The sequence below is a fragment of the Elephas maximus genome, chromosome 16 (genome assembly GCF_024166365.1).
Source record: "Elephas maximus indicus isolate mEleMax1 chromosome 16, mEleMax1 primary haplotype, whole genome shotgun sequence".
Classification (NCBI taxonomy): Eukaryota; Metazoa; Chordata; class Mammalia; order Proboscidea; family Elephantidae; genus Elephas; species Elephas maximus.
Window position 1 is genome coordinate 51,427,517 of NC_064834.1, and position 12,484 is coordinate 51,440,000.

A 12,484-nucleotide genomic window follows, 5' to 3' on the forward strand; every position below is an offset into this window, starting at 1 on the left:
AGTCATTGTCAAAGAACAACTCAGACATCTGCGTGCAAGTTCCTTCATATATGAGGGGGTTAATTATTACAGTGTTGTCAACAAACAAGGGCAAAAACAATTTGTAAAAGAAAAGGGAAGGGAGGAAAACACTTAGACTGTTTGGGAAGGGTGAGAGTTTTTCTTGATGAAGCTGACTAGCTAGAGGCCAGTCTTGACTGTCTAATCTTGAGAAGGCTGGCTGGATCATCAAGGAAAATATTCTCAGATATTTATGAATTTTCTGAAAAGTCCTGGGGGTGTGGCTGTGAAGCATGCATGATAGACTGCCCGATGTTTGACAATATCATTAGCATCACCACTTGAGGTAGGCCAGGATTATACCATTTATTTCCCTCATCAGAATTTCTTATTTCCCTATCTTGGTCAAATTAACTCCTAAAAAAAGTGGATTAGATTATGAGGGTTTCATTCTTTTTTTGACACAGTATGATCATTTGGATATTGATCTGGGATAATGGCCATAAAACAACATTTAGTTTATGATTGTCCTCATACTTGTTGCCATGGTCTTGTGTTTTGGTATTCCAGATCCCAAACTCAGGGCTCACTTAGTATTCTTTTAGAATGCCTGTAAGTCTTACAAAATTTGTCCTCTGATTGAAGCAGAGAAGGAAAATACTGAACCTCTGATTCCTTCTTCCCGGTATAACCTGAGTTTCTCCAAGCCACACTACTAGCCCATGAGTTTATATGGGCATCCATTAACAGTGATAATCTGACTTTCACTGGCTCTTGCTTTCTTCAACTCATACAGGACTTCAACCCAGCATAAAAATCCCGCATCTACTCTGTTTCGTTTACTAAATGCTCATATATTCATGTAGACAATAAAAAACATAGGGGGCACAGTTATGGATACTTCTTAGATATAACCAAACTCCTTGCAGAATTGGATTTCTGGGTTTGAACATTAGGACCACAGTCTCATGAGATATCTCAGTCAATTGGCATAATATAATTTAAAAAGTTAGGTTCTACATTCTAGTTTGGGGAGCAGTGCCTAGGGTTTTAAAAGCTTGTGAGAAGCCATCTAAGATACAACTATTGGTCTTGTCCAAAGCAAAAGAGAAAGAAGGAAACTAAAGACTCAAAGAAGATACTAGTCTACAGGACAAATAATCTACACGAACCACGGCCTCCTCTACCCTGAAACCAGGAGAACTACATGGTGCCAATAGAGGGCATTATACTGAGTGAAAATAGTTGCAAAAGGACAAATATTGTATGAGACCACTACTATAAAAATTCTTGAAAATGTTTACACACAAAAAGAAACAATCTTAGATGGTTATGAGGGAGGGGAGGGGTGGAGATGGAAAAACACTGAATAGACAATAGATAAGTGCTAACTTTGGTGAAGGGTAAGACAGTACACAATACTGGGGAAGCCAGCACAACTTGTACAAGGCAAGGTCACGGAAGCTCCATAGACACATCGAAACTCCCTGAGGGACCGAATTGCTGGACTGAGGGCTGTGGGGACCATGGTCTTGGGGGACATCTAGCTCAACTGGCATAACATAGTTTATAAAGAAAATGTCCTGAATTCCACTTTGGTGAGTAGTGTCTGGGGTCTTAAAGGCCTGTGAGCGGCTATCAAGGATACTCCACTGGTCTCACACCTTCGGGAGTAGGGAAGAATGAAGAAAACTAAAGATACAAGGGAAAGATTAGCCCAGATTACTAATGGACCACATCTACCATGGCCTCCACCATACTGAGTCCAGTACAACTAGATGGTGCGTGACTACCACCGCTGACTGCTCTGACAGGGATCACAATAGAGGGTCTCAGACAGAGCTGGAGAAAAATTCTAACTTACAAAAAAAGACCAGACTTACTGACCTGACAGAGACTGGAGAAACCCTGAGAGTATGGCCCCCGGACACCCTTTTAGCTCAATAATGAAGTCTTTCCTGAGATTCACTCTTCATCCAAAGATTAGACAGGCCCATAAAACTAAACAAGATTAAACAGACCAGGGGCAAGCCCAGGGGAAAGGACTAGAAGGCAGGAGGGGACAGGAAAGCTGATAATAGGGAACCCAAAGTCGAGAAGAGAGTGTTGACATGTCATGGAGCTGTTAACCAATGTCATAAAACAATATGTGTACCAACTTTTTAATGAGAAACTAGTTTGTTCTGTAAACCTTAACCTAAAGTACAATGAAAAAAAAAGGAATATAAAAAAAAAAAATTTTTAAACATCTATATGAGACCAAAGGAGCAATAATTACTTTAAAACAAAGATGAGAATATAAGGGGGCAGGGAAGTTAGACTAATGGAGACAGACCAACCAGACCAGAAATAATGAGAATGTTCATGCCTAGTGAAGAATGTAACCAATGTCACTGAACAACTTGTGTAGAAATTGTTGAATGGGAACCTAAACTGCTTTGTAAGCCTTCACCAAAAATACAATAAAACATTACTTAAAAAAAATATCATTGTACAAATAATACCTGACAATTATGGAAAAAAAAAATACAGACAAGAAAAAATAAAAATTACCCATAATCTTACCTTCTAGAGGTAGCCAAGTTTAACATTTTATTGCCTAAATTATATATGAGTTATATTTATGAGCTACACTGGTTATGCTATTTTGTAAACTTTTTCAAAGTCTATACTATTTTGAATCATGTTTTAAGTTCTATGTTCTTAATTTAAAATCCAGAGGAGTGGGCTATTCACGTTTCTATAAACTCTAAGACCTTAAAACAGAAGTACAGAAGTGAAATAGCACTTTGAGGAATGTGAGCCTCATTAGTCCTCAGGAGAATGAAAGGCTCCTCCATTCCTGATTTATCAACCATGTCATCTTTCAGTGGTTTGTTCTGGAAACTGGTTAATCTACCTGTCTCTGGGGCTCCTCAGTCACATGTCTATCCACTGGCATAATGTAAACATGTATGGGGCAGCAAGGTTAACAGTTAAAGATTAAATTGTTGGGGCAAAAGGTCGGGAGACCTGCCTTTAGTTGTAACATCAGAGTATCTGAACGAGAGATAACACATTGCTACTCACATCGTACCTTGTCTGAGGAAAAGAGTATACAAGAAACAACACAGAAATTGAAGAGCCTTCATTCCAGAATTGATCCAGGAATCATGCTGGAAGAGTTCTGCAACTCTACTTTTTGGGTAAGAAATTACATGTATTCTCACTATGGACTTTCCTCAGACTCAGAACAAGTCATAGATTAGCCTAGAGCGGCCACCAACAAGAACCAGAGAAGTTAGATGTGTGGTTGGGGTAATGCTCAGGCTTTTTTAGAAAGGAAGAATAAGTCATAGTATTTCCAAGGATATACTATTTGGGAGAAGTAATATGTTCATTCTCTAACAAATATTTATTTTATCCCAGATTCTTTTCTAGGACTAGCTAGCTGCAAAATTGCCTTCTTCAAAAAGAAATAAGAAAAAGACTTCCAAGATCATCAATGTTAGGAGGGGGGATTGTTTTGTTTTTTGTGGGCAGGAGAAAGAGAAGAAGGTCCGTGACCAAGACCCGTTGAGATATGATAATGTTGAAATGGAAATAGTATGTTCTAGAGGAATTATCTAGCTGGCAGGTTAACAATATAGACTAGAAATTGAGGCCAAGGATGCAAATTTGGGCATCATGAGCACTGAGATAATTTTTGAACCATTAGAATTGGGTAATATGGTTTTCAGAAGAGAAAAGGAAGAGACACCACTGAAGGAAAAGTCAGGTATTTAAAAGGTGAATCAGAATAGTGTAACCTCATGGAGTCATAGAAAGCAGAGAATCTCAAGACAGAAAGAGCAATGAACCATACCAAAATGTTAAGTGGAACAGAGAATGAGAATTTAGTGATTTAGAGAAAGTAATGACCTTCTTAGAAAGTGTTTTCCAAAGTGTGGTCTACAAACTCCTAGCATCAGAAAAAAAAAAAAAAAAAAATTTTTTTTTCCACTTTTCTGAATCAGTTGTTAAAATAGCTTAAAGAAAATAAGCATTGTACAGCAGTGCTTTGTGTAGTACTTGGACTGCAAGCATCAGCATCGCCTGGGAACTCCTTACAAATGCAAATTCTCAGGTACCACCCAAGATCTACTCAGTCAGAATACTGGAAGTGGGCTCATCAACCTGTGGTTTAACAAGCCCTCCAGGGGACACTGATGCAAAAAAACCACTGGTGTAGAGATAACATTGAGGCTGAGAGGCAAATAGATAAAAGAACTCAGTAAATGGCCATAATTTCTCAGTAAAATAGATTTCCTCTTGGATGCCCAGCTAGGTGGTGGAAGAGAGGGAGATTTAAGAAAAATGGAAAAGCTTTGATTAGCTGCTGTGGGAGGAACACGGCAATAAGACATTAGAGACAGGCTTGCCTACCAGCTCACCGTCCTCTTCTCTGTATAAACCTACCTAATGTGGGTCTTGATCTTCAGGATGTGGGCTCTCTAACTAGACAGACTTTGGAAAGGCTCTGATTAATGTCACGATGAATTAATTTATGGTCTTTTTTTTTTTTTTGCTGGAAGATATTTTTTAACTTAGGCACTTTTGTGGGCAAGGTAGTAGTCTCTTACTATACGTTTAACATGTTTATGCTCTCTGAGTTTATCTATGTGCCTGAACCACGGTAGGAGCATGGAGTCTTTCAGAGAATGTGTTAGGGGATTATTGTGAGGATTTAGTAATGTAAAGCCCTTACACAATCCCCAAGAAATGTTATTATTATAGTCTGTAACATTTTAGAAAAAAAAAGATAATTATAGCTGTGTGCCTTTAATGAGAATATTTAACTGCTCTATGCCTCAATTTCCTCATCTGTAAAATGAGGATAATGACAATATCTACCTCTTTGGGTTGTAGTGAGGAGTGAATGAGTTAATACATGTAAGGTGCTTAGAATAATGCAACACAGGGAAAGTACCCAATAAATGATGCTATTATCCTGGTGGTGGTGGTTGTTATTCAGAAAGTAGAGGACCTTTGAAATGTTAATCACAGCTGAGGCAGGTCAGGACTGATTCCATGAGTTTCAGACTAGCAGCAGTGAAAGATTTGGAAATTTATTTGCCAAGAGTCTCTTTTGATTCCCTAGAAGACTAAGACAATTTCTGCATTGAAAAGGAGATTCACAAAGTTTCCCAAAGTCATTTCTATTTTCTGAGAGGAGCAGGAATGAGATAACAAAACACCTACGCAGCACTTCCCATCTTAGAAAGGACCTGGGCCCCCAGGCCTGATAGGCAAGACTTGGCTACCATAGGAAGGTAGGGCATAACTGGCCTAATCATTGAGATATCTCTCTGGGAATTATCTGACAGAACATCTTGGTCATGGCACCTCAACTTTTTCTTTAAAGAGTCTGTGCAAACAGCTGTACAAAACAACTTAAAATATTTACAAGAAGGGGCAGTTACAGAGACTTTGTACACATTTCCAAAAACCTCTTGGGATTGGTTTCCCGGGTTAAAAGACTTGGGACCATAATCTCCTGGGACAACTCAATCGACTGGCATAACATAGTTCATGAAGATAATGGTCTATATCCTAGTTTGGTAAATAGCATCTGGGCTCTTAAAAGATTACGAGCAGCCATCTAAGATACAACTGTTGGTCTCTACTCATGTGAAGCAAAAAAGAGTGAAGGAAATCAAAGACTCAAAGAAGAAACTAGTCCACAGAACTAATAGCCCATATGAACCACTGCCTCTTCTGGCCCGAGACCAGAAGAACTAAGATGATGCCTGGCTACCACTACTTTCTGTTCTGACCAGGGACACAATAGAAGGTCCTGGATAGAATGGGAGAAAAAGGTAGAACAAAATTCAAATTCCTAAAGAAGGCCAGACTTACTGGACATGTAGAGACTAGAGGAACCCCCAAGACTATTGCCCTGAGTAAGATACCCTTTGAACTTGGAGCTGAAGCCAGTCCCAGAGGTCACTTTTTAGCCAAATAATAGATTGGCTTATAAAACAAATATCACCCGTGGGTAATGTGCTCCATTAAGCAATTAACTGTATGAGACCAAAGGTCAACATTTACCTAAAAGCAAAGATGAGATGGCAAGGAGGGGCAGGGAAGCTAGATCAATGGAAACAAATGAAATAATGAGAATGTTGACACATTGTGAAAATTGTAACCAATGTCATGGAACAATTTGTATAAAAATTGTTAAATGAGAAACTAATTTGCTGTGTAAACTTGCATTTAAAACACAATAAAAATGGTAAACAAACAAACAAAAAAAGAACACTTCAAAAAAATTTATAGGAAGAGAAAAATCTACCCTTACGTGACTCTGATATAACAACTGGTGTCCCCCACCCCCAGTCCTCAAGATGCTTCCAATTATTGCAGAATGAGAAGAGTGGTACAAAACTTGCTGGGAGTCTGTCTTTTGTCCAGCAGTACCATTGTCAGTCCTGTGCCCACGCTGGCCAGGACTCCTTGGGGTTCAGCTCAGTAGCGTCACTAGGATTGGCATCACCCAGTGTGGTAACCCATGATATCACACCCTCCACGTTCATTACCACAATGTTGTAGCTAAAACACCAGAAAATTTGACAAAGTCAGTGACTGTAAAAATACCAGCAGCAAAGAAAACAACAGTATGTACTTGTAGGTATGCAGATGAAACCACATAATTTGAAGCATCATTGTAATTGACTGAGTAATAATGACAGCTCTGATCAGAGTGCTTTAGAAGGTTCAAAAAGTAAATTATCGTAGAGTTTTAGCCTCGTAGGCAGAGTCAAATTAACCAGTAAGCACTGTACGCGTTGGCTTGCATTAAGCAAGGTATACACAGGCTTAATTGTATTTACTTGCTAATCTGTGGTGAGCAATTTCACATGAGTTTCACCACATCTTTGCTGTGGTGGGGAACAGATGAAATTGTGCACTGCAGATTGGCGGAAAGGCACAGTTGGGCCCTTGCATACCTTGCTTTTTGGGTAATCCAACCCTAATTGTAGATATATTGATACATGTAAACTGGGCTTATGAAAAATGTTTTTGTTGTTATAGCTAACTACAGGGATATTTTTATTAAAAATAATAAATTTCTGCTGAAACACTGCACAAAAATTTTATAGACAGTCATTTTGGTGTCACCCAGTGCAGTGTCACGCAGTACAGCCCACTCCCCCCACACCTCCCTAGTGACATCGCTAGTTGCTTTATAACCCTCCCCAGCATTTTGGAGACTAAATGTCATAGTATGCCAAGCATTCAGCCTGTCTACAGCCTGCATGTTTGAACACTGCCCAGTGAGTTCAACCAGTGCTAGAGAACTATCCTCCCCTTTGAACTGAGGAATGGTCCATCTTCCCCCTACAATTTGGCAAATGCAGTGGTGAAGTTTACTCAGAACAGCAGAAAATTCAGAATCCAGTCTTGGAATCACAGGAAGATAGCTTTTTAGAGGCTGGGTTGACCAGAAAAGTCACTAAATGTCACAACGGGGTGAATAGGCTAATACTGTTAAAGGGTAGAGCTAGATATGGATTTGAGTTAAAATTGTCTGGAAGCAGTTGGACTGTGCTGGGGGATGGCCATCTGTCTTAAAAAATGCATGTATCCAATATTTCTTAATATTTGATCCTCCAGAATTCCTCGTTCCTTGATAGCCCAGAAGCTGACCTACCACTTTGCTTTGAACAAACTGTTCTGGTGTGGATTTCCTTGGGCTTCCTTTGGGTCCTGGCCCCGTGGCAACTTCTCCATGTATATAAATCCAGGACCAACAAATCTTCTATAACCAAACTCTACCTTGCTAAACAGGTATGATAGCCCCACCATTTCCTAACTCTCATTCTTGGTGCACAGTAGAGACATTTTCATTAAAGTGCCCTCTTCTATGTCTTTAACCGTCTTTCCCAGTTGCCGCTGTCTCAGGTACAGCAATGCTCTAGATGACTCTCTCCCTACCTGCTCTGATTGGTCCCTTGCCATATTTCTTATTTAAAGTAACTTTTGTTTTTGCATAAGAATGTTGTTGTTGTTGTTAGGTGCCATCAAGTCGGTTTCGACTTGTAGCAACCCTGTGTACAACAGAACAAAACACTGCCAGGTCCTGCACCATCCTCACAATCATTATGCTTGAGCCCATTTTTACACCTACTGTGTCAATCCATCTCTTTGAGGATCTTCCTCTTTTTCACTCACCCTCTACTTTATCAAGCATGATGTCCTTCTCCAGGGACTGATGCATAAGAATAGTGAATCTTAAATTTTATGGTTATTGTCCTCCCTAAACACCAATGAGGAGCCCTGGCGGTGCAGTGGTTAAGAGCTCCGGCTACTAACCGAAAGGTTAGCAGTTCAAATCCACCAGCTACTTCTTGGAAACCCTACAGGGCAGTTGTACTCTGTCCGACAGGGTCGCTATGAGTCAGAATTGACTGGATGGCAATGGATTTTTTGGTTTTGTTTCAGTATTTGAAAAGAGAACACTTAATTACCTGCTCCTACACTGTCCTAATAAATCAGGAGACTCTAATTTAGTTGGCATTGATGTGAGGTGAAAATGAACCATATAATGTGATCTCTGCACTATTGTGACCTCTGAACCATTCAGCATTCCAACCATCACTCATCTCCCAAAACTCGGACTCGGTTTCCATTTTCCCCAAAGTCTTTCGTGAGCTCGGAAGATCACTCATGGTGGAGGGCGGAAGGGTAAGTGTGCACAGTGGCGTGCCTGAGTAGCGAGAAGATTGGAAAGGACAGGAGATGCAGCAGAGTGCCCAGGAGAAACGAGGGAAAAAGCCCCTCAGTCAGCTGCACTAATTAACTCAGGGAGGGGTATGATGTAAATTAAAAGACCCTCAAGGTTGTAAAGCCATCCCGTAAGTCCACTGCCTGCTTCCTTCCACTAGATTTTTTATAACCTGTCCTGACCTTTAGGCAGGTTTTAGACAGGCAAACGGGATTCCTGTGTTCTATGAACAATAAAATAAATACAGATGACCAAGTTACCAGGAACCTAAAAGAGGAAAGGACTTAGCTGAAGGAGGTGGGACTTGTAGGGACACTCTGAGGTGGGAGCTTGTGGTGGTTTTGTTGGACCCTGGATGAAAACCCTGGCGGAGTAGTGGTTAAGTGCTACTGCGGCTAACCAAAAGGTCAGCAGCTCAAATCCACCAGGTGCTTTTTGGAAACTCTGTCTGGCAGTTCTACTCTGTCCTACAGGGTCGCTTGGAGTCAGAATCAACTCAACAGCAACAGGTTTTTTGTTTGGGTAGGAAAAGAATAGTGGCTGAAAGCCCAGGGGCAATGTCACTGTCCCTGCATTTTTCACCTGAGTACTCGGCACAGGGCCTGGGCACATATCAGACACTTGGTGAGTATTTGTGAATGTTGGTGCTAAGTGCACCCCAGGAATACAGGTTGCATTAAAAATCTGCTAGACAACCAAAGATAAAGACACAATTATAAGAACAACGAGGGATAAAAGAAAAGTCACCTACAAAGGAGAGCCAATAAGAATAAGCACGGACTACTCGGCAGAAACCATGCAGGCAAGAAGGCAATGGGATGACATATTCAAAAAATTGAAGGAAAAAAATTCCCTGCCGAGAATCATATATCCATCAAAACTCTCTCTTAAGTAAGAAGGTGAAATTAAGACATTTCCAGATAAACACAAGTTGAGGGAATTCGTAAAAACCAAACTAAAACTACAAGAAATACTAAAGGGAGTTCTTTGGTTAGAAAATCAATAATATCAGATATCAACCCAAGACTAGAACACTGGGCAGAGCAGCCAGAAGTCAACCCAGACAGAGAAATCCAAAAAATCAAAGCAAGATTAAAAAAAAAAAAAAAAAAAGGCCCAGCACAGGGTAACGGCGATGTTATTGTATAAAAGAAGACACCATTAAAATAATAAAGAGGGACTAAGAAATGTAATCATACACCTTCCACATGGAGAGGAAGATACGGCAATACAAAGAAATAAAAGTTAGCTTTAAATTTAGAAACGTAGGGGTAAATAGTAAGGTAACTACAAAGGAGACAAACTATCCCACTCACCAAAATAAAATACAAGAAAAAAATAGAGACTCAGCAGAAACAAAATCAACAACAACAAATATGAAGAAAGGACAATATATAAAGATAATCTACTCAGCACATAAAATCAAGTGGGAAAAAGAAACTGTCAACAACACACAAAAAAAGACATCAAAATGATAGACTAAAGTCATACCTACCCATAATTACCCTGAATGTAAATGGACTAAATGCACCAATAAAGAGACAGAGAGTGGCAGAATGGATAAAAAAACAAGATCTGTCTATATGCTGCCTACAAGAGACATACCTTAGACTTAGAGACACAAAAAAACTAAAACTCAAAGGATGGAGAAAAATATATCAAGCAAACAACAATCAAAAAAGAGCAGGAGTGGAAATATTAATTTCTGACAAAATAGACTTTAAAGTTAAATCCATCAGAAAGGATAAGGAAAGACACTATATAATGATGAAAGGGACAATACACCAAGAAGATATAACCATATTAAATATTATGCACCCAATGACAGGGCTGCAAGATATATAAAACAAACTCTATCAGCATTGAAAAGTGAGATAGACAGCTCCACAATAATAGTAGGCGACTTCAACACACCACTTTTGGTGAAGGACAGGACATCCAGAAAGAAGCTCAGTAAAGACACGGAGCATCTAAATGCCACAATCAACCAACTTGACCTCGTCGACATATACAGAACACTCCACCCAACAGCAACCAAGTATACTTTCTTTTCTAGTGCACATGGAACATTCTGTAGAATAGACCACATATTAGGTCGTAAAGCAAGCCTTAGCAGAATCCAAAACACTGAAATATTACAAAGCATCTTCTCTGACCATAAGGCCATAAAAGTGGAAATCAATAACAGGAAAAGCAGGGAAAATAAATCAAACACTTGGGAACTGAACAACACCCTGCTCAAAAAAGACTGGATTATAGAAGACATTAAGGATGGAATAAAGAAATTCATAGAATCCAATAAGAATAAAAACACTTCGTATCAGAACCTTTGGGACACAGCAAAAGCAGTGCTTAGATTAGAGGCCAATTTATATAAATAAATGAAAAAGAAGAAAGGGCCAAAATCAAAGAATTATCCCTACAACTTGAACAAATAGACAGAGAGCAACAAAAGAAACCCACAGGCACCAGAAGAAAACAAATAATAAAAATTAGAGCTGAACTAAATGAAATAGAAAACAGAAAAACAGGAGGCGGGGCCAAGATGGCGGACTAGGCAGACGCTACCTCGGATCCCTCTTGCAGCAAAGACACGGAAAAACAAGTGAATCGATCACATACATAACAATTTACAAACCCTGAACAACAAACACAGATTTAGAGACGGAGAACGAACTAATACGGGGAAGCAGCAATTGTTTTCAGAGCCTGGAGCCAGCGTACCAGTCAGGTACGGCACAAGCCCAGAGAGCTGCTCCACCCCCCTGAACTAACACCCGGAGGGGGCCCAGCCGGTTCCAGCCGGTTCGCGCGGGCGGCGTGGCGACGCAGCCGGTGGGAAAAGTCCCCGGGAGGCAGTGACTGGTCTTGGAGCGGGGAGAGCAGCGTCCTAGCCAGGGAACCGTCCTGCTGGGATTTGGACTGGACGCAGCAGATTTTCTGGAAAAACTAGTTTCCCAGTGATGGCTCGGAGACAGCAATCCATATCAAACAACTTAAAGAAGCAGACCATGACAGCTTCTCCAACCCCCCAAACAAAAGAATCAAAATCTTTCCCAAATGAAGGTACAATCCTGGAATTATCAGATACAGAATATAAAAAACTAATTTACAGAATACTTCAAGACATCACAAATGAAATAAGGCAAACTGCAGAAAAAGCCAAGGAACACACTGATAAAACTGTTGAAGAACTCAAAAAGATTATTCAAGAACATAGTGGAAAAATTAATAAGTTGCAAGAATCCATAGAGAGACAGCATGTAGAAATCCTAAAGATTAACAATAAAATTACAGAATTAGACAACACAATAGGAAGTCAGAGGAGCAGACTCGAGCAATTAGAATGCAGACTGGGAAATCTGGAGGACCAGGGAATTAACACCAACATAGCTGAAAAAAAAAACAGATAAAAGAATTAAAAAAAATGAAGAAACCCTAAGAATCATGTGGGACTCTATCAAGAAGGATAACTTGCGTGTGATTGAGTCCCAGAACAGGGAGGGAGGACAGAAAACACAGAGAAAATAGTTGAAGAACTCCTGACACAAAACTTCCCTGACATCATGAAAGACGAAAGGATATCTATCCAAGATGCTCATCGAACCCCATTTAAGATTGATCCAAAAAGAAAAACGCCAAGACATATTATCATCAAACTCGCCAAAACCAAAGATAAACAGAAAATTTTAAAAGCAGCCAGAGAGAAAAGAAAGGTTTCCTTCAAGGGAGAATCAA

General features: G+C 39.9%; 1 protein-coding gene across 1 annotated transcript in view; it reads left to right on the top strand.

Moving 5' to 3' along the window:
- The first annotated feature begins 3,152 nt into the window (after positions 1–3,152).
- Positions 3,153–12,484, top strand: part of ABCC2 (ATP binding cassette subfamily C member 2) — an 84,279-nt gene continuing 74,947 nt past the window's right edge. Inside the window, exons 1-2 of the mRNA XM_049855093.1 lie at positions 3,153–3,185; positions 7,636–7,809. Of these exons, the coding sequence (XP_049711050.1) occupies positions 3,153–3,185; positions 7,636–7,809 (207 nt within the window). The remainder of the gene's footprint in view (positions 3,186–7,635; positions 7,810–12,484) is intronic.